The following is a 25,790-nucleotide window of genomic DNA, read 5'->3' on the forward strand; positions in this document are numbered from 1 at the left end:
AAGACAAGTTGTTGTTAAAAATGTTATTAGAATTATTTGTTCTCTTTTTAGGCCTTATCAATAATTCATTTAATCTTGCTTATTGACAAAGTCTGGCATGTCCCTGCTCAGCCATAATGCAATGTACAGTAGTCCTGACTCCTATGGCAGTGTGAATGCTATTGAACCCACTTAGAACAATGTGGACTGCAAATGGCTTCAAGTTAACTTATTTAGCAAAGATACTGTAGGTCTACATTTTGTCATTTCGTTTCTCTAAAAATATATATATATTTCTGACACTAGGTCATTTGACTGCAGGAAAGGACTACAGTGCCTTTACAGTGTGGGCAATTAGGCTATTCAATAGAGCTGTCTGTCTCCTTTATTACATATTTTACAACCTCTCTTATTGAACACTTAACACCATGACAAGAACACCCCCATTGCGTCTATTTTGCTATTCTCTATAGGGCACTACTAGGGTCCTAGCGGCCCTGGTCAAAGATAGTGCGCAATAAAGGGATAACGTTAAGAGGTTGACATTTGAGCCTTAGTCTTATTACTGCCCGGCTCACAGCTCAGGTTTCTCTCTCTCTCTCTCTCTCTCTCTCTCTCTCTCTCTCTCTCTCTCTCTCTCTCTCTCTCTCTCGCTCTCTCGCTCTCTCGCTCTCTCGCTCTCTCGCTCTCGCTCTCGCTCTCTCTCGCTCTCTCGCTCTCTGGGCTCCAGGGACGCTGCAATGTCCACCAACAAGATGCCCCACAACAGCTCCATCGCCCACATCGAGAGTGTCCTGCAGCACCTGGACGAGGCCCAGGGCCAGATGGAGGAGCTGTTCCACGAGAGGAAAATCAAACTGGATATCTTCCTGCAGCTACGCATCTTTGAGCAGTACACCATCGAGGTGTGAGCGGAGAGACGGCGGCTGGGGGAGGGGGGAGAGGGGGCTCAGGTGGCCGGTCGATGGGAGTGGGGGGCGGGGGGTATGGGGGAGCTACTGTGTGCTGTGCCCATCTGCTGGCCACACAGTAATCTAATGATCGTAGCGTAAGGCTTGGAGAGACCTAATGTCAGTTGACTTTGATAGACAACTGCGTGCAGTGCAGTGCTGCTCTCCTAGAATGTCCTAGACCTGAGACGTGCTGTGAATTACCATTGGGTTTGTATTATGCAATGGTGTCATTATGAGATATAATATGGGGAGAGCTATATACTGTTCTTATACATGTACAGTATGCCTAAGGGATTTGTCTGTGTTATTGTTTCACCATATCATCTGAGCTGCACATAATGACTTAATGACAAGACTCAGTGTACCAAGCATCCCAGAGTAGGGTTAGGATCAGTTTCTCCTTTTAGATCACAATGAATAAGACTACATGGACAGAGGGGACCTGATCCCGGGTCAGCACTCGTACTCTGAGATGCTTGATACGGCCCCCCCCAGGTGTGCCATCCAGGTGTAACACTAACAACATTGTTAACCTCTGACCTTTGCCCTCTGCTCTCCCTGCAGGTGACGGCGGAGCTGGACGCGTGGAACGAGGACCTGCTGCGCCAGGTGAACGACTTCAACTCGGAGGACCTGACCCTGGCCGAGCAGCGGCTGCAGCGCCACACGGAGCGCAAGCTGGCCATGAACAGCATGACCTTCGAGGTGATGCAGCAAGGACAGGACCTGCACCAGTACATCATGGAGGTCCAGGCCTCAGGTAACACTGACAGCCACTCATATTGCGCAGTGATCGGGGGAAACACTCAGCTGTATCTCTTTTGCTCCCTAATGACCCTCTTGTCACGGGATGTTTCTGTTCCGCATGATGTAAAGGTTGCGTAACTCACATGGTGTGTAGTTCGGCCATGAGAGTCTACAGCTACAGGTATGTAACAGGACTAGGTGTAGAATGGGTTAAGAGAGAGGGACAGGAGAGTAAATGGGTAGGTTTGCTGCCCTGCCAACTCAGAGAGAGCAGCCGTCCACCCACCGGCCACCTGACTTGGGCTCATGTGGAAGGATCTGATAGTAGCGAGGGATGGAGGGAGGGTGGTAGCAGTAGAAGTTCAGAGGGGTAGTCGAAGTCTTATCTGAACATCTGTGGAGTTCACCATCTGGAGAGAGGGAGAGGAGTCAGGAATTAGGTTTGAAAAGCAAGGCTTACCTTTCCCCTCAGCACAATCCTCTTACCGTCTTCACTGCACTGCATGGGGTTTAATACTAGGCCTGGTCTGCATCCCAAATGGCACTCTGGGAAAAGCACTCAATCTGGGCCACCCTCGTGTGCCCTTCATGGACTGTGTGGTCTGTGACATCCCCCTCTGTCCTGACCAATGGAGACTTAAGCCCTCCAAAGGTGTGGGCTGGACTTTCTACAATATTTCCCCCTGGAAGATTAAATTAGCCCAGTGTAGGGTCACATTTTAAACTGTACAGTATAGACATTTGTATTGATGTTTTTTGGAGTGGTACTCCTCCTCGCTATGACTGCGTCCTAAATGGCGCCCTATTCCTTCTGAAGTGCACTACTTTTGACCAGGGCGCATCGTGTGCCATTTGGAACGCACACACTGTTTTCTTGTCTCATCAGATACACTTGATAACCCTGTGGTTTTGGGTAGTCACAGTAATAATTTAATTAGACATTGAAGTGAAGTGTTGTCTTTTTAAGTCGGGTGATTTAATTCGTTGAGAAAGAACAAGGCGGAAAGAAATTAGCTGGTGTTCATTGGAGAAGGACTGGTGCACTAGCTCCACCTAGTGGTACAGTTTATATTACCTTATGAGGTCACCCCTATTGCACGGCGAAACACTCAACTGTATGGGAGCATTCCAAATGGCACCCCGTTCACTATATAGTGTTTTACTTTTGACCTGGGCCAGTAGGGCTCTCAACAATAATGCTAACCATCTCATTGGATTTAAAGTTCAGTGAAAAAAAGACGAAAATAAATATCAGTTTCCCACGTTAATTCAACACCATCACGTTTCATTATTTGGTTGACATAACATGGGGACAACATTGTTTCAACCAGTTTGTCTGAAAACAAGACAAATGCATAGCTTCATTTATGGTATGTAACTACTTGTGACTGTATGATTTCATGTCGTAATGACCATGGTCCTGTGTGGTGTTCTAGGCATTGAGTTGACTGGGGAGAAAGAGGTGGATCTGGCCACTCAGGTCCAGGAGCTGCTGGAGTTCCTCCATGAGAAGCAGCATGAGCTGGACGTCAGCGCTGACCAGACCCAGAAGAGACTGCAGGAGTGTCTGCAGCTCCGCCACCTGCAGTCAGAGGTCAAACAGGTGGGTGTACACCCATGCTTATATATTATAGGGGTAACGAGGGCGAACTGGGCTGGTGAGAGTCCAGGGCTGTCTCAAACACACACACACACACACTCACGCAAACACACACACACACATACATGCAAACCCGCACGTGCAAATATACACGCACATCCACCCAGCAGAATAAACCCTACATCAAAACAGTCAGTGTGAGTGCATGGCTGCCAGCAGTGATTCAATATTTGATCAATGACTGGCTTGTATTAGCTTCTTGGTGAAGACAGCTGTTCACTCCTCTCAAACGTTTTTGCCTACTGATCTGCCTGTATGGCCCAGAGTCAAATGTGAAGTCAATGTATGCCAGTGCCATTGAAAAGCACTCAACTCGATTATTGAATCATTTCTCAGACAGACTAGTAATGTATTGTCTGTGTCAATCTGAGCTTGCCTCTCAAATGGTACCCTATTCCCTATATAGTGCGCTACTTTTGACTAGAGCCCTATGGACTATGTAGGGAGTAGAGTGCCATTTGGGACGCATTCTGAGAGAGCAAGCTCTCTGGGGAAATTTCAATCTGAATGACAGTTTGACAGAGAGCACATTTAGCTGTGTGCCTTCCTCACTATACAAGAAATAGACAAACTGTGGAAATACAGAGGAATAAAATCTGCTGGATCGCTCTCTCAAACTGAAGTCTGCCGGACCATCCACGTAGCAAATCACCTCTTAAAGTCAAATGAAATATAACAATGAGTGATTCGGCCTCAATATCAATGCAGGTGGATATTTATTGGATAAATGCTGCAGTTTCCGTAAATAATGGATGATGTTTGTCGCAGTGCTAGTGACACACATAATGTACGCCACATGTAGAAAGTCAGTAGAGTTACTGCTCTTGCTGTTATTGACCGTTTTTCAAGTCTCAGGGCTCCCAGCAAAATGTTGATCTCAGTCGTACTTCCCTGGTGAAAATGTACCTCACATATATATATATAAAGGAGAAATAAATGAAACAGCGTGCACTGTTAGATCAGTGAACCGACTCAGTGGCCTTGTGGTTAGAGTGTCCGCCCTGAGATTGGAAGGTTGGGAGCTCGATCCCCGGCCGAATCATAGCTAAGACTGTAGGAATGGGACCCAATCCGTCTCTACTTGACACTCTGTGTTAAGGAGGTAGATTGGGAGTAAGGCTCTGTCATAGACTAGTGTCCTGTTCAGGGGGTGTACTTGTACGTCAAGCTGCCTTACGCAACAGGAGACAGGCTCCTATGAGTCATTCCGGCTCGTGGAAGATGAATTACTCATGTTATGACTTACTGCAAATCCCATCACCATTTGCAGTAGCGCTAGCTAGCTAGTGGTGAAAAATCTATAGCCATGCAGCCTCATAACCCTGCCACAGATGGTTGGGTTCCCTCACACCGTCCGCGGTTTCTTTCCTCATCTCGCGCCAGCTTCCTTCTGCACTAATCTCATTTGGACTGTTGTAATTGAGGGCCAAACTGCTCTCACCGGGGACCTGGGAGTGAAGAGGCTCCACTTTGCATGACGCACTCTAATGGTAATAGGGCTGATTGCTGGAGAGTAGCTATAAAGGAGGCTTCTGGGACTGTGCCCAGTCCAGGTAGTGTGGTTGGTAATGGAGGGAGGGAAGAAGGGGGGGAAAAGGTGTAGCAAAGGGAAGGGCTGAGAGAGTGAGAGAGCGAAAGAGAAAGAGGGTGTAGCAGGAGGGAAGGGAGAAAGAAAGAAAGAAAGGGAGAAAGAAAGAAAGAAAGAGAGTGAGAGGTAGAAAGAAAGAGAGTGGTACTGATGAGCCATATCCTCTGCACAGCCGGTCTCTGAGTTTTAGGAAGCTAGAGAAAAAAAATGATCCATATGTTTCTAATCCCTCATGGGATTCCTAAATGAACAGAAGGGAACATATGTAATATCTAATCGTTAATATGCCCGTGAAGATTATACTACTGCTAATCCTAGTTTATCCCCTTGTTTATGTTCAACTATGCCACCAAGCTGTGCTTTCGTGAAGCTCAACTAACTATACCAAAGCTCTTTGTGCCTCTAGTTTGATCTCATGCTTTATTTTGGGATCGCATTAGATATGCATTACATAAGCCTGACTTTTGTATTTCTAGGTCTGACTCAGTTTTCAACTGCTGTTTGAGGCGAACCATGACTGAGCATGTTCATAGTCATAGAAAAGTGACATTATTGAATACTGTATTATGTTACGTTACACCAACCAGTTCTTCTAGCCACATTGACCGTAGCTTCCCGTGAGCTGATGGTTGCCCAGACCAGTGGTGGCTGGTGGCACATTAAATCGGAGGACAGGCTCATAGTTATGGCTGGAACGGAATCAATGGAATGGTATCCAACACATCAAACACACAGGATTGGTACCATTCTATTTTAGCCTTTATTATGAGACATCCTCCCTCACCAGCCTCCTCTGGCCTAGATCTAACTGTACTGTACCAATGTAAACTCTAAACTCCTCTCCTCTCTGTGTGTCCCCCTGCAGGTCCTGGGCTGGATCCGGAACGGGGAGTCCATGCTGAACGCCAGCATGGTGAATGCCAGCTCGCTGTCAGAGGCAGAGCAACTGCAGAGGGAGCATGAGCAGTTCCAGCTGGCCATCGAGGTAACCGCTCCCCCCTCCCCAAAACCAGGCTGACTGACCAGGCTAATCACTGCAACGTGCGCTGTCATTAAACTACACACACACACAAGCGTGCACGAAGTGTAAACTCTGCATTTGCGTGTGCACACAACACAGCTAAACGCAAAGACATATTTGGTGTGAACTCCGTATACCGTTAAGACACACACACACGCAGATGCACACACCCGCGCAAACATTGTCTGTCAATGTTACACAGGCTCAGGCGTACACACACACACACACTATCTGGGGAAAACAGTGCACTGGTTGTTTTCCTTCAGCTCTTTAAATAGCTGCTGCTCTGAGCATGACGGCAGCGCTCACACACAGGATGGGGCTGCTTGGTAAAGTCCTGTTTCAGCACAGACACACACACACACACACAGCACGCTGGTGACCTGGCACACAGTCTGGTTCTGCTGTGGCTCTGACTCCGAGTAGTGAAGCCTGGATCCGGAGGCCTGTTCCAGCCCAAGAACCACCACCCAAGACTGTGTGCGTGTGTGTGTGTATACTTAAGTATATGTGCGTGTGTTTGCGTGTGTATACTTGTGTGTTTGTGTGGGTGCGTGCAGGCGTGTGAGCATGTGCATGTGTGCTGAATCCTTTCCAGCTCAGCTCTGGAATCGATTTGGGGGGAATGAAAATAAGCCCTTTAAGAACCTATTAGTAACTTTAATTAAATCACTGTGCAGGGTGTAGAGGGAGTTTTCTTAATGTAATCACCATCCTTTCCTCTCTTTGGTATGGGGAGAGATAGGCCACTGTGTTGGCTTTCTAGGGTAAATACATTTGTTTCCCATCAGGTTTCTATTAGGACCTATAGAGAGAAAAGGGCAATCTGGGATTCAAACGACAACACAGCGACACCCCGCCACTTTTTTTGGTAAACAGCTGAGGGATGAGGTAAAACAAGCTTATATTTTGGGTACTGATGGGACACGACAGTTGAACCAAACTCACGATGAGGCCTTTATAAGTTACATATTCTTCAAGAATCAATGACCTGCACCTTTAGCATGAAATAAATAATCAAATAAATAATACAAAGACTGAGCTGTATTGTATGCAAAAAAAAAAGGTTAATTATATTCAATTATATTATTTTATACGAATACAATTGCTCAGAGAAAGAGCTTCTGTTTAACAAGTGATACTTTTTTCTCTCAAAATGATTGGCATTCATTTTTTCCATCCCTTTCAATACCTTACCTTTCGAGGGTAACGTCACTGAGCCTTTTTCTCAAATGTTTTATGAGATTGAAGAACACGTTGGGAGGGATCTTAGACCATCCCGCCATACATCCTTGATCATCCACCACCAGATTGTACAGTAGATATGTTTTTTTTTCTGCTTATGCGTCATTTCGACGCCAAATCCACCACTGGTGTGCGTGGCCAAAGATCTCAATTTTCACGTCATCCAACAAAATGTAAACGCCTGGTGCTTTGGTCAGATGACATGAAATGTTTGCTTTTTGGCCGTGCACACCAGTGGTGTGTTTGGTGCCTAAATGAGAATGCATAAGCAGACAATAACCTCATACCTACTGTAAAATATGGTGATGGATTTTTGATGTTATGTGGCTATTTGGCTTCCACTGGTCCTGGGGTGCTTGTTAAGGTCGACGGCATCATGAACTTTACCCAGTACCAGGACATTTTAGCCAACAACTTGGTTGCCCCTACTGGGAGGCTGAATCTTGGCCGCAAGTGGATTTTCCAGCAAGACAATAACCCCAAGCAGACATCAACATTCACAAAGAAATGGATAATTGACCACAAAATTGACATTTTGCAATGGCCATCTCGGTCTCTGGACATGAACACTGTTTAAAACCTGTGGTTTGAATTGAAAAGGGCAGTTCATAAGAGCAGACAAAGGATATCAAGGATCTGGAAATATTCTGTTTGGAGGAATGGTCTAAGATCCCTCCCGACGTGTTCTCCAATCTCATAAAACATTTTACAAAAAGGCTCAGTGCCAATATCCTCGCATGGTGAGGTATTGAAAGGTATTGAAAACAGGGATGCCAATCATTTTCACCCATATGTCTTTGAGAGGAAAAATATACTGTATATACTTATTAAACAAAATCTCTTTCTCTGAGAAATTGTATTAGTGTAAAATAATAGAATTTTCTGCATTTGTGAGCATAAAGAATAGCCAGTATTTGTATTAATATACATAATATATTATTATACTGTCTTTTTTGCTCATCTTTATCAAGGAAATCATTTTGGACCTGATTGTATCAATAATTCTAAAAGTAAAACAAATAGATGTAGCAATCATAGATGACCCTTTAAGGGAGTTAAGTCTGGATCTCCCTGACTATATCATATTAGATGCAAAATGGATGTTGTAAAAGTAACTACATTGACAGAGCGTTCTAGATGAACCAGTGACTGTTATGTGATATATACTCCTATAAGATTGATGCTTTATGAAAGGTTTATGGCTCCTATGCTTTCATGGGGAGTCAGCATTTCCCTGGCCCTCCATTAGCTGTGGACCAGAAACCTGGGATGCATCCCAAATGGCACCCTATTCCCTATTAAAGTCCACTACTTTTGACCAGAGCCCTATGAGCCCTGGTCCAAAGTAGTGCACTATAAAGGGAATAGAGAGCCATTTGGGATGCGACTCTGCTTTACGTTATAGTTTAGGAAGGCTTCTAGAGTTAGGTAATGGGACTCGTGTAGAAATTAAATTCCATATTTGTTATGTAACGGTACATTTTCTTCTCGTTCCTATTCTGCAGATATTTTCAATGGATTTTTCATTCAAAGGACAAACTCAATTGCTCGTATTCCCTTTGGAAACAATTCCTGTTTTTTTGTGTATGATAATACATAATTTGTAATGTTTTTGATTAAGTAGTAACTTAAAGTTAAATACTGCACTCATTCTTGTGTAAGTGCAGAAAAGTTGAATTATTCTTGACGGCTTTATTCCCTTTTCTCCTGTATTAGCTTTCTCTGGTGGATTTATAGTTGTAAATCAGGCCTGGTTCTGACCGGAAAAGCACAACATGGTAGTTTGCCTCTATGGGTTTAATTCTGTAAGATTGAATAGACTTGTTAAAATGCATTTCTGTTCAATTCTGATTTATGTTTTCCTTTGTGATGTAGTGCAGCCTAGCCAAGCAAAAACACTGACACTGTTACAACTGAATGTTCTCTTTCTAGAGGACAACGTACACTGAGTGTACAAAACATTAGGAACACCTGCTCTTTCCATCACATAGACTGACCAGGTGAAAGCTATGATTCCTTATTGATGTCACCTGCTAACTCCACTTTAATCAGTGTAGTTGAAGGGGAGGAGACAGGTTAAAGAATGATTTCTAAGCCTTGAGACAATTGAGTCATGGATTGTGTATGTGTGCCATTCAGAGGGTGTATGGGCCAGACAAAATATTTAAGGGCCTTTGAATGGAGTATGGTAGTAGGTGCCAGGTGCACCGGTTTGTGTGCCAAGAACTGCAACACTGCTGGGTTTTTCATGCTCAACAGTTTCCCGTGTGTATCAAGAATGGTCCACCACCCAAAGGACATCCAGCCAACTTGACACAACTGTGGAAAGCATTGGAGTCAACATGGGCCAGCATCCCTGTGGAATGCTTTCGACACCTTGTAGAGTCCATACCTCGACGAATTGAGGCTGTTCTGAGGGCAAAGGGGGGTGCAACTCAATATTAGGAAGGTGCTCCTAATATTTTGTACACAGTATATATGAGATGAGGGAAAATGAGGAGAGAAGAAGTGCAGATGACGTTACATCACAAATTGCACCCTATTCCCTATATCGTGCACTACTATTGACCAGGGTCATGGTCAAAAGTAGTGCACTTCATAGGGAATAGGGTGCAATTTGGGATATAGAAATGGAGAGGCCATATGGAAAGATAATTGCATTTATTCTTAGTGTGACAGTATCTTTCGACAGCTCCAGACAAGTAGCTAATGAAATGTCACTTATCTTTAAGCCTCTCATATTTTTGCATCTTTTTTTTTATAAAAACAAAAATCAACTTTAAATCATCATTTATTGCAAGGTTTTAATCACATAGGCAATGACGTCCAAAGGATACCCGAGCTCCCAAAATGCCTTGCAAGCACCAGACTAGACTGGACTACAGTCAATGGCATATATCAAGTCTTTAGGCAAAAAGGGTTAACATTACCATGCTTTCCTCACCTATGGTTCAGCCCCAAAAAACAACATCGTAGAAAACCCATTTCAACAAAAGAATACATAAAGTCTTGGCACATGTTCAGTTTGTAAAAACACATCATATTTACACTGTTAAAATGAACACATGATCATGTAACATTGTCATGTCACTTACCCTGAACCTAAACAACCCCTCTCTCTCCTTCTCTCTCTGTGTCCCCCCCCCTCAGTCCCTGTTCCATGCCAATTCCCTCCAGAAGACCCACCAGAGTGCCCTGCAGGTGCAGCAGAAGGCTGAGGTCATGCTCCAGGCGGGCCACTTTGACCCGGACGGCATACGGGCCTGCGCCGAGAAGGTGGCCATGCACTGGCAACAGCTCATGCTCAAGATGGAGGATCGTCTCAAGCTGGTCAACGCTTCTGTGGCCTTCTACAAGACCTCAGAGCAGGTGTGTGGCCACACCACCCCAACATAGCGCTCCCTTTGTTTTTAGGTGTGGCGCAATCACTCAAGAACCACCTCAAGCATTTCCCATCCATTGAGACAAATGGTGGTGGTGGTCTGGAGGGCCTCCATCTTGTCAACCTGTCGCTATAGAAAAGGCTGCATATTGGTAGAATGTCCGGTTCTGTGATGGCACCTCGAAATTGTGTCCAACCTAGCATGAAGACTAACTGAGACCCCTGTGCCCTCCTCAGGTGTGCAGTGTGCTGGAGAGTCTGGAGCAGGAGTACAGGAGGGATGAGGACTGGTGTGGTGGCCATGACAAGCTGGGAGCCATGGCCGAGACTGACCATGTCATCCCCCTCATCAGCAAACACCTGGAGCAGAAGGAAGCCTTCCTCAAGGTACAGCAGAGCAACATGGTTGTGTCTCAAATGGTTCCCTATTCCCTGTGCCTCCTTTGTCTGCGGTGGTAGCGATCCCATTTAGCTACAAACTTAGCAAACAAACAGATGAACGTAGCTAGCTAGCTATTAGCCACACTAGCTGGGTCATGACTCAAGATCAAGAACCGTCGCCACCCCTCTTTGTTCCTTTTCCCCAAACGCGGCAAATGCATAACGGCATAATGACCCAGCTAGCTAGCTAGAATCAAAATGGAAAAACTCCAGGGAAAATTCAGTGGTGTCACTAACTATGTAAGGACGACAGTAATAAAAAGTATACTTGAAACTAGCTAACGTTACAGAATAAATAGCTAGAGCAATATTAGCAACACTAATACATTAGGGTGGGACGCAACCCATGTTCTGTTGATCATTAATTTGCTGCATATTCACAGACCATGAACTCGGGCTGTTCTGTCTGTCTGATTCTCTTCAGTAGGACACATCTGTATTCTGCAACACGTAGCTGTTAGGTTTCATATTGATTTTCCCTTTACAGAACTGAAATACATGTCCACCTCTTGCAAGACATGTTGTGAATGCCAGTTTACTTGTTGTCAACTAAAAACGAATAACCATGTTGACAGTGATGTATCTATGGTGTCACACATGCAATATCTTAACCTCAGTTTCAATGTATTCTGGATGGTAGTTGTGGATATGTCGTCCGTTGCAATGATCCTGTTTCGACAATGTCCCTTCTTGTGGCCCAGGCATGCACGTTGGCCAGGAGAAATGCTGAGGTATTCCTGAAGTATATCCACAGGAACAACGTGGGTATACCTGGTGCTTCAGGCCACGCCAGAGGACCCGAGCAGCAGGTTAAAGGTCAGTCACAACAGCCCTATTGCACGATCATAATGTGTGTCCCAAATGGCATCCTAAATGGCACCCTATTCCCTATATAGTAGCTAATAATAATTATATTTCATTTGTGGAGTGCGTTTCCCCAGACTCACTGCATGCCTACTTTTGACCAGCGCTGAACTTACTTCTAAAGTTTCTTATGTTCTATATGGAATAGTGAGGGTTGTGTTTGAAACCACTGTGTTGACGATATGCTAACTTCTGTCTGTGCTCCCTGGTCTCCCTCTCCTCTCTAGCCATCCTCAATGAGTTGCTCCAGAGGGAGAACCGGGTTCTGCACTTTTGGACCATGAAGAAACGGCGCCTGGACCAGTGCCAGCAGTACGTGGTGTTCGAACGCAGTGCCAAACAGGTGAGCTAGATGGACACTCAATCACTATGGTACTTTTTAATGGTAAATTTACCAACATATATTATGATAAATAGATTTGAAACGTGTATCTTGTTATGGTAAATGGTGAAATATAAGTATAGCCAGTTACAATTGTAATGGCTTAGAAGATAATAAGAAAAGAAGAACAATATTTACCTGGCTCAAAGAGGAATATAATATCTATTGTTTACAGGAAACTCATTCAACAATTTTAGATGAAGTTGTGTGGGAAAAGGACTGGGGTGGTGAAATATACTTCTCCCATGGGGAAAGAAACTCAAAAGTGATATTAATCAACAGTCATTTGGATCCGAATGTGCAAATTGTCCAAACAGATCCGTAAGGTAGATGGATGATTTTAAATATGTTACTGGACCATAAACAGGTATGGGTCATTAACCTTTACGGACCAAATAATGATGATCCACACTTCTTTGAAAGTATATATAATAAATTATCAACCCTACAAGACTCTATTATTATGGTGGGAGATTTTAATACTGTTTTAAATACCTCAATGGACCGTAAAGGAAATCACACTACAAACTATCACCCTCACGCTATTAAGGAAGTCATGACTGTCATGGATATATTGGAACTAGTGGATATATGGAGGCTTAAATATCCTGACCTACTGAGATATACATGGGGGAGGCTCAACCAAGCTAGTCGTCTTGACTACTTTCTTATGTCATTTCTTATGTCACCAAAAGTTTAAAAAGTGTTGATAGGGGATAGAATGCAGTCGGACCATCAGATAATTGGCATATACATTACTCTTACCACGTGGGCGAGGAGATTGGAAATGTAATCAAAGCCTATTGGATGATAACTTGTTTTTAAGTAGGACAGCATTTACAATAACATACTGTAGGTACAGCAAATCCCCTTATTGTATGGGACACTTTTAAATGTGACTTTAGAGGCCATGCAATTCAGTACTCATCTCTAAAACAAAAGCAATTTAGGTCAAAAGAGTCCATACAAACCAAGGAAATAAATTCTTTTTGGTAGCATTTCTAAGATGAAGATAAAAAATTATTTGGTGCAATTTTTCCCCATATTCCATCCAGTTTGCTTTATTTTTTACAATATATTACAAGGAAATAGAAGGTCTAACAGAACAGATAGATAGCAATAATATATTTACAATACAATATATTATTGCTATCTATCTGTTCTGTTAGACCTTCTATTTCCTTGTAATATATTGTAAAAAAAAATTGTTTCAGTCTCCTCCAACTCCTCTAACCGAAGCTAATTGTACGGATTTTTTTTCTATTTATAATGTAAAATTAACAACCGTGCAGAAAGACTCATGTGAAAGCGAAATTACAGAGGAGGAACTTCTTCATGCAATTAAAGCCTTTAAGTCCGGGAAAACTCCAGGGCTGGATGGCATACCAATTGAGGTATACCAAACCTTTTTTTATGTACTCAGAGGACCGTCATTAGGATGTTTTAACCACTCCTATGGAAATTGTAGATTATCAGACACTCAACAAGGTCTGATTTCGTTATTACTGAAACAAGTGGGAAATATAAAGGTCCAGTCCATAAAAAAAATTGGAGGCCCCTTACACTTCAATGTTGTGATGCAAAAATTCTACCAAAATGTATAACGCATAGAATTAAAGGTTTTGTCGGACATTATTTATTCTAATCAGACGATACATTGGAGATAATATAGGGAAAGTACTGGAAACAATAGAACACTATGAAAAAATGGGAAACCAGGCCTGCTATTCATAGCTGACTTTGAAAAGGCTTTTGATAAAGTACAACTGGAGTTTATATATAAATGCCTGGAACATTTCAATTTTGGACAATCTCTAATAAAATGGGTTAAAGTTATGTATAGTAACCCTCGGTGTAAAATAGTAAAATGGCTACTTCTCAGAAAGTTTTAAACTGTCAAGAGGAATAAAACAAGGTTGTCCACTATCGGCAAATCTATTTATTATGGCCATGGAAATGTTAGCTATTAAAATCAGATCCAACAATAATATCAAGGGATTAGAAATACAGGGCTTAAACACAAAGGTGTCATTGTACACTGATGATTCATGTTTTCTTTTAAATCTACAATTTGGATCCCTCCACAGCCTCATAGAGGGTCTAGATATTTTTTCTAACCTCTTTGGATTACAACCAAATTATGATATTATGTATTGGATCACAAAAAAATACAACTTTTACATTACTGTGTAGTTAACCAATAATATGGTCTGATAGTGATGTGGATATACTCGGTATACATATCCTGAAAGAAAGATATTATCTCACTCTTGCTACCATGGAAAGGTAAATACCTGTCTATTTGTGGAAAAATCTCCCTGATTAAAACTCTTTAGTCATATCCCAGTTGACCTATTTGCTTATGGTCTTGCCTACACCTAGTGAATAGTTTTAAAAATTCTATGAGAAAAAAATATTCCATTTCATTTTGAACCGCAAGAAGTACAAAATTAACCAAGCCTAGTTATATAATGAATATGAATTCAAAGGGCAGAAATGATCAAATATTAAGCATTAGACCTCTCACTAAAGGCTTCAGTTATACAAAAGTTATACATAAATCCAAACTGGTTCTCTAGCAAATTAGTAAGAATGTCTCACCCTATGTTCAAGAAAGGCCTTTTTCCCTTTATTCAGATTACAACCTCTCACTTTCAGTTATGTGGAAAGGAAATCATCTCCCAAATATCGCTATTTTTAAAACAAGTCATAGAAATTTGGTTGCAATTTCAATTTAATCCACCAGAAAAGACAGAACAAATAATACACCAAATATTGTAGTTAAATTCAAATATACTAATTATATCATAAATAGGACTGGTGGAGTTGTCACACATGCAGCTAACAAAAACATATGGGAATGTCGGCTCTACCCAAAATTACAACCAACTAATTGCAGCATTACCGCAAAAAAATGGAAGAGGAAAGTGGAAGGGGGAACTTGTCTGTCGGCCCTGCCTTAACAACCATAATTGGTTAAAGACAATTGTGATAAATACAAAAAGTATACCAGTATCATTTAATGACCAAAAAATGGACAGCCGTGCCATATAGATTGCAAAATAGTTGGGAAGAGATTTGTGACGTACCGATTCCACAGCACATGGTTTATGAACTGATACGCAAAACAACGGCGGATTCAAAAATGAGAATTTTTCAATTTAAATAATTATCGAAAATTCTTGCAACCAATAGAATGTTATTTATATGGGGGATACAACCTTCCCAGTTCTGCAGATTTTGCTGCGAAGAGACAGAGTCATTAGATCACTTGTTTTGGTACTGTCCATATGTACTGTAGCTCGTTTTTGGTCACAGGTCCAGGAATGGCGGAAGAATTGCAATATTTACCTGGAGCTAACTCCGCAGAAAGCACTACTGGGTGATCTGGAAAGTCATAGTCTATCGATCAATATTATAATAATGCTTTTAGCAAAAAAATTTATTTTCAATTTACAAATTTACAACAATGAGAATAGAAAGGTTCAGAACTTTTGTGAGACATCACAGAACAGTTGAAAAATATATGGCTAATAGAAATCCAATATGGATGTTTCTAAGAGATAGATGGGAGGGGTTGAATGGAGCTGAAGGTTGGGATTAATAACAACAGAAACTAATATAAAACATACTGTGTCCGTAAAATGTATATACAGTAGGTTCAGAACTTTTGTGAAAGAGCACAGTAAAAAAGATATGGCAAACCGGATGGACATCAGAAATAGATGGGAGAGGTTGAGGGTAAGGGAAGGACAGGAGTAAAAACATACAAAATAGAACTATTGTAAAATAGACTGTGCATAAAATGTATTTAGCAAGCTGGAAGTAGAAGCCTAAGCGTTGTTGTTTACTAGTTTACTCCAATTAGGGGTGGTAGGGTTAGAAAGTAATAAAGGAAAATATATTTTTAAAAGATATGTATATATATGTATGTATCTATATGAATGTGTATGTATGCATATGTATGTGTATTTAAAATCAGCAAAAAAAGAAACGTCCTCTCACTGTCAACTGCGTTTATTTTCAGCAAACTTAACGTGTAAATGTTTGTATGAACATAACAAGATTCAACAACTGGGACAAACTGAACAAGTTCCACAGACATGTGACTAACAGAAATGTAATAATGTGTCCCTGAACAAAGGGGGGGTCAAAATCAAAAGTAACAGTCAGTATCTGGTGTGGCCACCAGCTGCATTAAGTACTGCAGTGAATCTCCTCCTCATGGACTGCACCAGATTTGCCAGTTCTTGCTGTGAGATATTACCCCACTCTTCCACCAAGGCACCTGCAAGTTCCCGGACATTTCTGGGGGGAATGGCCCTAGCCCTCACCCTCCGATCCAACAGGTCCCAGACGTGCTTAATAGGATTGAGATCCAGGCTCTTCGCTGGCCATGGCAGAACACGGACATTCCTGTCTTGCAGGAAATCACGCACAGAACGAGCTGTATGGCTGGTGGCATTGTCATGCTGGAGGGTCATGTCAGGATGAGCCTGCAGGAAGGGTACCATATGAGGGAGGAGGATGTCTTCCCTGTAACACACAGCGTTGAGATCGCCTGCAATGACAACAAGCTCAGTCCGAGGATGCTGTTACACACCGCCCCAGACCATGACGGACCCTCCACCTCCAAATTGATCGCACTCCAGAGTACAGGCCTCGGTGTAACGCTCATTCCTTCGACGATAAACGCGAATCCGACCATCACCTCTGGTGTGACAAAAACGCGACTTGTCAGTGAATAGCACTTTTTGCCCGTCCTGTCTGGTCCAGCGACGGTGAGTTTGTACCCATAGGCAACGTTGTTGCCGGTGATGTCTGGTGAGGACCTGCCTTACAACAGGTCTACAAGCCCTCAGTCCAGCCTCTCTCAGCCTATTGTGGACAGTCTGAGCACTGATGGAGGGATTATGTGTTCCTGGTGTAACTCGGGCAGTTGTTGTTGCCATCCTGTACCTGTCCCGCAGGTGTGATGTTCAAATGTACTGATCCTGTGCAGGTGTTGTTACACGTGGTCTGCCACTGCGAGGACGATCAGCTGTCCATCCTGTCTCCCTGTAGCGCTGTCTTAGGCGTCTCACAGTACGGACATTGCCTCATGCCTCCTTGTAGCAAGCCTAAGGCACGTTCACGCAGATGAGCAGGGACCCCGGGCATCTTTCTTTTTTTTCTTTTTTTTGGTGTGAGTCAGTAGAAAGGCCTTTTTAGTGTCCTAAGTTTTCATAACTGTGACCTTAATTGCCTACCGTCTGTAAGCTGTTAGAGTCTTAACGACCGTTCCACAGGTGCATGTTCATTAATTGTTTATGGTTCATTGAACAAGCATGGGAAACCGTGTTTAAACCCTTTACAATGAAGATCTGTGAAGTTATTTGGATTTTTACGAATTTTCTTTGAAAGACAGGGTCCTGAAAAAGGGACGTTTCTTTTTTTGCTGAGTTTATGTGTATATGTATATTTGCAAAAATATATATGGGTGATTGGAAGTAATGCAGACAATTACGTTGATGGAAGCTACAATCTATCTGCAATATTAAAGCTGATCTACCCCCTAAAAATACAAATTAAAAACAACAACAAAAAACAGGTGAGCTCTCCTGAACGCAGCCCAAGCACTCCGAGTGCTGTGTTTATACTGCATGTCCATAACATCTGGCGCTGGACTAGACCCAGCCAGGGATACGTGGTGGTTTTGTTTGTTTTCGATGGCCAGCACAGCCACCGATGAAAGATAGAGGGCATGCAGAGAGGGAGAGAGGAATATGGAAAGAGGGAGCTCTTCACTTCTCTTCACTCCCCCCTGTCCCGTCTGTCTCCGCAGGCCTTAGACTGGATCCAGGAAACAGGAGAGTATTACCTCTCCACTCACACCTCCCCTGGAGAGAGCGGCGAGAGGAGTCAGGAACTGCTGAAGGAGTACGAGGAATTCAGAGTCTCCGCCAAGGTGTGGACCTGGACCTGGGAAGCAGATCTAGGCTACGTCCCAAATGGCACCTTACTCCCTATGTAGTGCACTACTTTTGGAGTAGGGTGCCATCTGGTACGCAGCCCTAGAGCTACTGTTCGGAGTCTGCTCAGACTCCCTCACTTACTGCTGACCCTATACCTGCGTATGATATTAGCCAAACATTTCCACTGCAGCCTGCCTTGTGTCTGCCTGTCTACAGCCCAGTGGTTCAGGCTGCAAGCAAGTGTTAGAGATCTCTCCTGAGGCATGTATGCACTCTCTCAAGCGTCAGCCTAGACACTGATGGGGAGTGTGGAGGCTACAGATGATTGAAACACTCACACACGATCATGCTTACACACATACACACACGTTTAATAATACACACACACGTTAGGCAAACTCACGTACACACACACACACTTATACACGTCATCTCTCCATGTGCTTCCTACAGCAAACCAAGGAGAAGGTGAAGCTCCTCATTCAGCTGGCCGACAGCTTTGTGGAAAAGGGCCATGTGCACGTCACTGAGCTGAAGAAGTGGGTCACCACGGTGGACAAGCGCTACCGAGACTTCTCCCTCCGGATGGGGAAGTACCGTTCTAGTTTGGAGAAATCACTGGGCATCAGCTCCGAGGTAAGGTCCCCTGTAGGGCCCCTATGAGACTAAGGACTAACCCCACCTGCTGTGAACGCTCATTCATCAACACAACCCCAATCCCTGGTCACTAATTAGGCTTAGTCTTTCTATTGCTAATGACTGTGTTTTCAAAGGACGTATGGAATGAAACAAATTTTGTCAAACATGATATTCCTCATTTGTGCTCCCTTGAATGTATAGTCCTTCACCTGCTGCTGTTGTCATAGCTCCCTTAGTGGTCACCTCCCCTGTAGCATGGTCCTGCAAATACACGTCAGAGGGACTGTCTTACAAATGGAAGACGTTCACAGAGCTTATTACAGTAGCTAGTATCTCTACCACCTTGGGGCAAAGAAAACCAGGGGCAAGACCTAACACATCTCAGTTTGAAGTCCTCATCTCGACACACAGGCATCAATTCCTCCTCTAATTGAAACACAGTCTGTTCGAAAAGTCTATTTCATGTGTAAGTGCTGTGTCATCATGGACCATGTTGAAATGTTGCATCCCAAATGGCACCCTATTCCCTATGCAGTGCCCCACTTTTGACCAGGGCCCATAGGGCTCTGGTATAAAGTAGTGCACTACATAGGGAATAGGGTGCCATTTGGGACGTGTGCTGAGCTCTCCCTCTGTATCTGACAGGATAATAAGGACTTGGAGCTGGACATCATCCCAGCCAGCCTGACTGATCCTGGGGAGGTGAAGCTCCGCGACCCCAACCACGAGGTCAACGAGGAGAAGAGGAAGTCAGCCAGGAAGAAAGAGTGAGTACACACTACAGACCCTACAGAGGAATAGGGAGAAACCGCTGGAGGAAGCGAGTGTTGCACAGTAGTGAAGTCTATAGTAGTACTATGGCTTTTGATGAGGTGTATCGGCCTACGTTTAACATTCCATGATGTGCTGGGGTCTAGTGGTAGTGCTGTCGTCTGCTGTGGCCAGACCAGATATGGCCAGTGGTTCGGTCCTCCGCTCACTTCCTCTTCTGTATCCCTCTCTTATATGCAGTATATAAAACTTCAAATATGTTTACAAAATAACAAAACACAATTCATGGTGCAGTTCATGTGATATGGCTCGATATTGTCATTGGTAGTCTTGGAATGGGGCTGCGGGAAGAGACTACGCGTTCGTCCCAAATGGCACCCTATTGGTGCTGATCAAAAGTAGTGCACTATGTCGGGAACAGGGAGCTGTTTGAAACGCAGACGATGTCATTGCTGGTTGCTGATATATTGTATTTGTGTATTTATCCAGGTTCATAATGGCTGAACTCCTTCAGACTGAGAAGGCCTATGTCAGGGACTTGCATGAATGTTTAGAGGTAAGCTTTCCCCCGTCCATTTTCGCTTGGCAATGAAACTTTCTTCATTTCATGGATCTTTTGGCCTTGGTATGTACTCAAAGAGGGCGTGTTTTCATGATATAATGAGTCAGCTTCTTCGTCTTTTGTTTTTCACCACTCTACAGTCATTGTACTACAATTACAATTAACATTTTAGTTATCCATTAACATTTAGGGCTCCCGAGTGGTGCAGTGGTCCAAGGCACTGCATCTCAGTGCTCGAGGCGTCACTACAGACACCCTGGTTTGAATTCAGGCTGTATTTCAACCAGCCGTGATTGGGAGTCCCATAGGGCGGCGCAAAATTGGCCCAGTGTCGTCCGTGTTTTGCCGGTGTAGGCTATCATTGTAAATAAGAATTTGTTCTTAACTGACTTGCCCAGTTAAATAAAGGTAAAAAATAAATAAACCCAGAGCTTACAGTCAGTGCATTCAATAAGTTTAATAGGAGAAAGCAAGCATGTAGAATCTGCCTTTAGAAGAATCAGTGCCAGGAAGAAAAGACAAGTGCAGGTGTGAGTCCAAGAAAGAGAAGTCCATTTTTTTTTTGAGGATTGGTTGTAGGACATGATAGCATGTGATGTTTCCTGTGTCCTCCTCCTGTCTAGACGTACCTGTGGGAGATGACAAGTGGGGTGGAGGAGATTCCTCCTGGCATCGTCAACAAGGAGCACATCATCTTTGGCAACATCCAGGAGATTTATGATTTCCATAACAGGTAGGGATCTCTTTCAAATTGACATGCGTCCCAAGTGGCACCTTATGCCCTTTATAGTGCACGACCTTTGACCAAGGCGGGGCTCTGGTAGTGCACTATATAGGGAACAGGGTGTAATCTGTGACACATCCTTAATTTGAAAGAGATTCCAACTTGTTATATCATTCGATTTTTTTTGTTGTGTTTCAGGTGCACGTTATTGCATGAGACCAATTCAAATCAGTTCTATTTCATGTGATTTTGGTTGAGGAAATACTTGTTCTACGATAACCAGTGAGTATTCTCACTGTTAACCTTCTCTTTGCTGTTTAATTGCAGCATTTTCCTCAAAGAGCTAGTGAACTATGAGCAGCTACCTGAAGATGTGGGCCATTGTTTTGTCACATGGGTAAGACTCATCCTGTTTACAGTCAATGGGGCACGTTCATTAGAGCACACAATTGAAATGTTTTGCAACGGAAACCAAAAATTAGTATTTTTTTATTGGTCACGCCCAGGTAGTCCCTCCCTGTTTCAGTCCGTTTTGTTCCATTTGGTGATCTAGTGAATACGACCATGGTGTTAAGTCTTTTACTTACAATGCCCACAGGGTACTTCTGACTTGTGGCTTCCTGATTGATAATTACATGTGAATGCTGTTTACCTTCTTGCAATTCGTTTATACAACATCGGTAATCAATCAAACAAAATGTACAGTATTTTATAAAGCCCTTTTTTCCCCATAAACCATAGGCAGGCATGCAGTAGCATGAAAATCTCTTGCAAACTTACTTGGATTAAGCATTGGCAGTGAGCAAAGCATATTGTAGTGATATATATGGAAAAAAGTATTTGGGTCTTTCTATTAATAAAGGAGCAAATGTGTGACATCAGGGTTAAAATGTCAAAATGGTTTGATATACATTTAAATGTGATTTTCTTGCACCTTCACATGTGTAGTTACAGGAATACAAGTCTAAATAGACACAATGAGACCATAACACCACCTAGAAACAACAAAACATCGACATGTCATTCAAAATGTCACATGACATTATTCCAATAGTTGTCAAAACGTTTTGTTCTGAACAGAACCATATTTTTGGGGGTTCGAACCAAAATAAGTAACAGTTTCTATTGTTCCTTTTTAAACCTCTAAAATAAATATTTTAGCTCGACATTGAATAACTTCGGATAAAGTAGTTTGCTATGGAGCGGGCAAGCTATTTACATGTATTGGATAGACCAGTGTAGGGCGCGAAATGCTACTGAAATTTTGAAGGTGGGGAGACAGCGAACGAGGGTGGAGGAAGAGGCTTGGCTTGAAGCGCTGTGTATCTTCTTGTTATGACATGCATTATCTGAATTAGGTCTACAGAATTATACCCACTGAGGAGCGGGTTCTATAAAGGAACTTTGAATGTCTTTGAACTTCAGAGATTTGGCTTAACGTTGGACCAGCTAGCTAACAAGCTTGTGTGTGCAGAGCGACACCAGAATTAAAAAGAAAAACACGTCTTACCTTTTTTGTAGTTAATAAATCCAATGTGAAACGTGATAACTATAGTATCCTTAATAACCTCTTAAACTGACAGTCCGTGAAATCGTATATTTTTACATTAATTCTTTTATTGATTTCCCACCGTTAAATAAGTCAGAGGAAAGCCGCCCAGACCTTCCTAGTGCCATGTAAACGTGCTCCGTCGAATAAACGTGTATTTGCCTCCCTCTGGTGGTCGGCTGCATCCACTTCACTGCAACGTTACATCAAACGGGCGGTCCTTAGAAAAACATTTATCTAGATCGACTGCTTCACAGCACGGACATAGCATAGCAATCGCTGAATTTGTCTCAAGCAGGCGGATCTAAATAAATAACTTGCATAGCGCTACAATAAAGAATGTTACCTACACACTTCCTTAAACCTAAAATAAGTAAAGAAGTCATTTTCATTGTACCGATTCCATGGCAGGTGGTTTATGAACTGATACACAAAATGACGCCGAATTCAAAACTAAATGATTATACAAAATGTGTGCAACCAATAGAATGTTATATATACAGTGCATTCAGAAAGTATTCAGACACCTTGACTTTTTCCACGTTACAGCCTTGTTTTAAAATGGATTCAATTGTTTTTGTTCCCTTATCTACACACAATATCCCATAATGACAAAGCAAAAACAGAAAACATTTACATGCCTCCCGAGTGGCGCAGTGGTCTAAGGCACTGCATCGCAGGTTTGATCCCAGGCTGTGTCTCAGCCGGCTGTGACTGGGAGACACATGAGGCGGCACACAATTGGCCCAGCGTTGTCCAGGTTAGGAGAGGGTTTGGGCTGCCGGGATGTCCTTGTCCCATCGCGCTCTAGCAACTCCTTGTGGCGGGCCGGGCGCATGCACGCTGACTTCGGTCGCCAGTTGTATGGTGTTTCTTCCGACACATTGGTGCCGCTGGCTTCCGGGTCAAGAAGCATTGCGGCTTGGCAGGGTCGTGTTTCGGAGGATGCACTTGACCTTTGCCGCTCCCGAGTCCGTACGGGAGTTGCAGCGATGGGACAAGACTGTAACTACCAATTGGATATCATGAAAAAGGGATAAAAAAAATAATGTTAACATTTACATAAGTATTCAGACCCTTTGGAATCCATTACATCCTTGAGTCTTCTTGAGTATGACGCTACAAGCTTGGCACACCTGTATTTGGGGTGTTTCTCCCATTCTTCTCTGCAGATCCTCTCAAGCTCTGTCAGGTTGGATGGGGAGAGTCGCTCCACAGCTATTTTCAGGTCTCTCCAGAGATTTTCGATCGGGTTCAAGTCCAGGCTCTGGCTGGGCCACTCAAGGACATTCAGAGACTTGTCCCAAAGCTACTCCTGCGTTGTCTTGGCTGTGTGCTTAGGGTCATTGTCCTGTTGGAAGGTGAACACTCGCCCCACTCTGAGGTCCTGAGCACTCTGGAGCAGGTTTTCTCCAAGGATCTTTTTGCTCCGTTCAGCTTTCCCTCGATCCTGACTAGTCTCCAAGTCCCTACCGCTGAAATACTTCCCCACAAACCTGACACCATCCCTACAGTGAAGCATGGTGCTGTTACCACCATGCTTCACTGTAGGGATGGTGTCAGGTTTCCTCCAGACGTGACACTTGGCATTCAGGCCAGAGTTCAATCTTTGTTTCATCAGGCCAGAGAATCTTGTTTCTCATGGTCTGAGAGTCCTTTAGGTGCCTTTTGGCAAACTCCAAGCGGGCTGTCATGTGCCTTTTATTGAGGAGTGACTTCCGTCTGGCCACTTTACCATAAAGGTCTAATTGGTGGAAAGTGGCAGAGATGGTTGGCCTTCTGGAAGGTTCTCCACAGATGAACTCTGTAGCTCTGTCAGAGTGACCATCAGGTTCTTGGTCACCTCCCTGGCCAAGGTCCAAACCTCAACTTGAGATTTAGTTGAGGTTTAGTTTTTAGTGAATGATTTGTCCCAAATGCAATGCTTATTGTTTTTGAAATATTTAGGACTAAGTTATTTCTTTCCACCCATTCTGAAACGAACTGCAGCTCTTTGTTAAGTGTTGCAGTGATTTCACTTCGATGTAGTAGCTGACATGTATAGTTTTGAGTCATCTGCATACATAGACACACTGGCTTTACTCAAGGCCAGTGGTATGTCATTCATAAAGATTTTAAAAAGTAAGGGGCCTAGACAGCTGCCCTGGGGAATTCCTGATTCTACCTGGATTATGTTGGAGAGGCTTCCATTAAAGAAGACCCTCTGTGTTCTGTTAGACGGGTAAACTCTTTATCCACAATATAGCAAGTGGTGTAAATCCATAACACATACGTTTTTCCATCAGCAGGCTATGATCGATAATGTCAAAAGCCGCACTGAAGTCTAACAAAACAGCTCCCACAATCTTTTTATTATCAATTTCTCTCAGCCAATCATCAGTCATTTGTGTATGTGCCGTGCTTGTTGAATGTCCTGAAAATCTGTTGTCAATTTGTTTACAGTAATGTAGCATTGTATCTGGTCAAATACATTTTTTTCCAAAAGTTTACTAAGTGTTAGTAACAGGCTGATTGGTCGGCTATTTGAGCCAGGTGGTGACATGGTGAGAGCTCCATCTTACCCTCTGATATGCTTGATGTAATGTTGGGGGTATTGCTTACACCTGTCCAATCCTCTCAGATCTCCACTAGTGTCTAAGGGTAGGGGTTAGCTAGGGGTTGTTTCTGGACAGGACCCCACCACCCTTTGCGTTTGTGGTGGACCTTCAGCACAACACTTGAGGCATTGATTGGATGTTTCACTCCATTGCTGGACAGAGGTTGACGTTTAATTGTCATGAGTCTTGTCCTGGAAGCAGAACTGAGCAATTTCCCCTTAGATAAGCTGCAAAGTCAAAACTGGCTATATTGTAAAAATTCATGAAAATAATTGTGCTTTTTGCTCTTAATTTAAGTTAAAGGTTAGACATTAAGGTTAGTAGTGGTTAAGGTTAGGGTTAAAGTTCGGTTTAAAATCAGATTTTATGACTTTGTGGCTGTGCCAGCTAGTTTCCACTCTGCAGAGCTGCCTCCAGAACAAGATTCATGAAAAATGCTCACCTGCTTGTTGGACACACAGATTTGCACAGGTGTATGCTGGACACCATAGATACTGTTGTTTTGGCTTTATGGCGTCATTGAATAAGATGACCAATGGTTAGCTAGGTAGCCAGGATATTTCAGTCAGCTAACAATTTACAGTGACAGCAGTTCATTAATAATTCAATAAACACTACATCTTATGCAGAAAGAAATCTCACCTTATGTTGGCACTGTGGCACATATGGACAGCTATTAATCAATTCATTAATAGATTCATAGACTGGCGTTAAAAATGTGAACTCCTACTT

General features: G+C 43.1%; 1 protein-coding gene across 5 annotated transcripts in view; it reads left to right on the forward strand.

Moving 5' to 3' along the window:
• LOC139546945 (kalirin-like) overlaps window positions 1-25,790 on the forward strand; it is a 258,891-nt gene that overhangs the window by 164,812 nt on the left and 68,289 nt on the right. For all 5 annotated transcript variants that reach the window (XR_011669290.1, XM_071355934.1, XM_071355937.1 and 2 more), the window contains exons 13-26: window positions 710-884; window positions 1,497-1,692; window positions 3,116-3,282; window positions 5,793-5,912; window positions 10,344-10,562; window positions 10,813-10,962; window positions 11,718-11,832; window positions 12,108-12,223; window positions 18,087-18,209; window positions 18,670-18,852; window positions 19,501-19,622; window positions 20,116-20,182; window positions 20,812-20,921; window positions 21,240-21,309. Coding sequence is in view for 4 of the 5 variants with exons in the window: in XM_071355934.1 (XP_071212035.1) it covers window positions 710-884; window positions 1,497-1,692; window positions 3,116-3,282; window positions 5,793-5,912; window positions 10,344-10,562; window positions 10,813-10,962; window positions 11,718-11,832; window positions 12,108-12,223; window positions 18,087-18,209; window positions 18,670-18,852; window positions 19,501-19,622; window positions 20,116-20,182; window positions 20,812-20,921; window positions 21,240-21,309 (1,933 nt within the window). In the remaining variant the exon portion in view is untranslated. The remainder of the gene's footprint in view (window positions 1-709; window positions 885-1,496; window positions 1,693-3,115; window positions 3,283-5,792; window positions 5,913-10,343; window positions 10,563-10,812; window positions 10,963-11,717; window positions 11,833-12,107; window positions 12,224-18,086; window positions 18,210-18,669; window positions 18,853-19,500; window positions 19,623-20,115; window positions 20,183-20,811; window positions 20,922-21,239; window positions 21,310-25,790) is intronic.

Source organism: Salvelinus alpinus, chromosome 20 (assembly GCF_045679555.1).
Source record: "Salvelinus alpinus chromosome 20, SLU_Salpinus.1, whole genome shotgun sequence".
Classification (NCBI taxonomy): domain Eukaryota; kingdom Metazoa; phylum Chordata; class Actinopteri; order Salmoniformes; family Salmonidae; genus Salvelinus; species Salvelinus alpinus.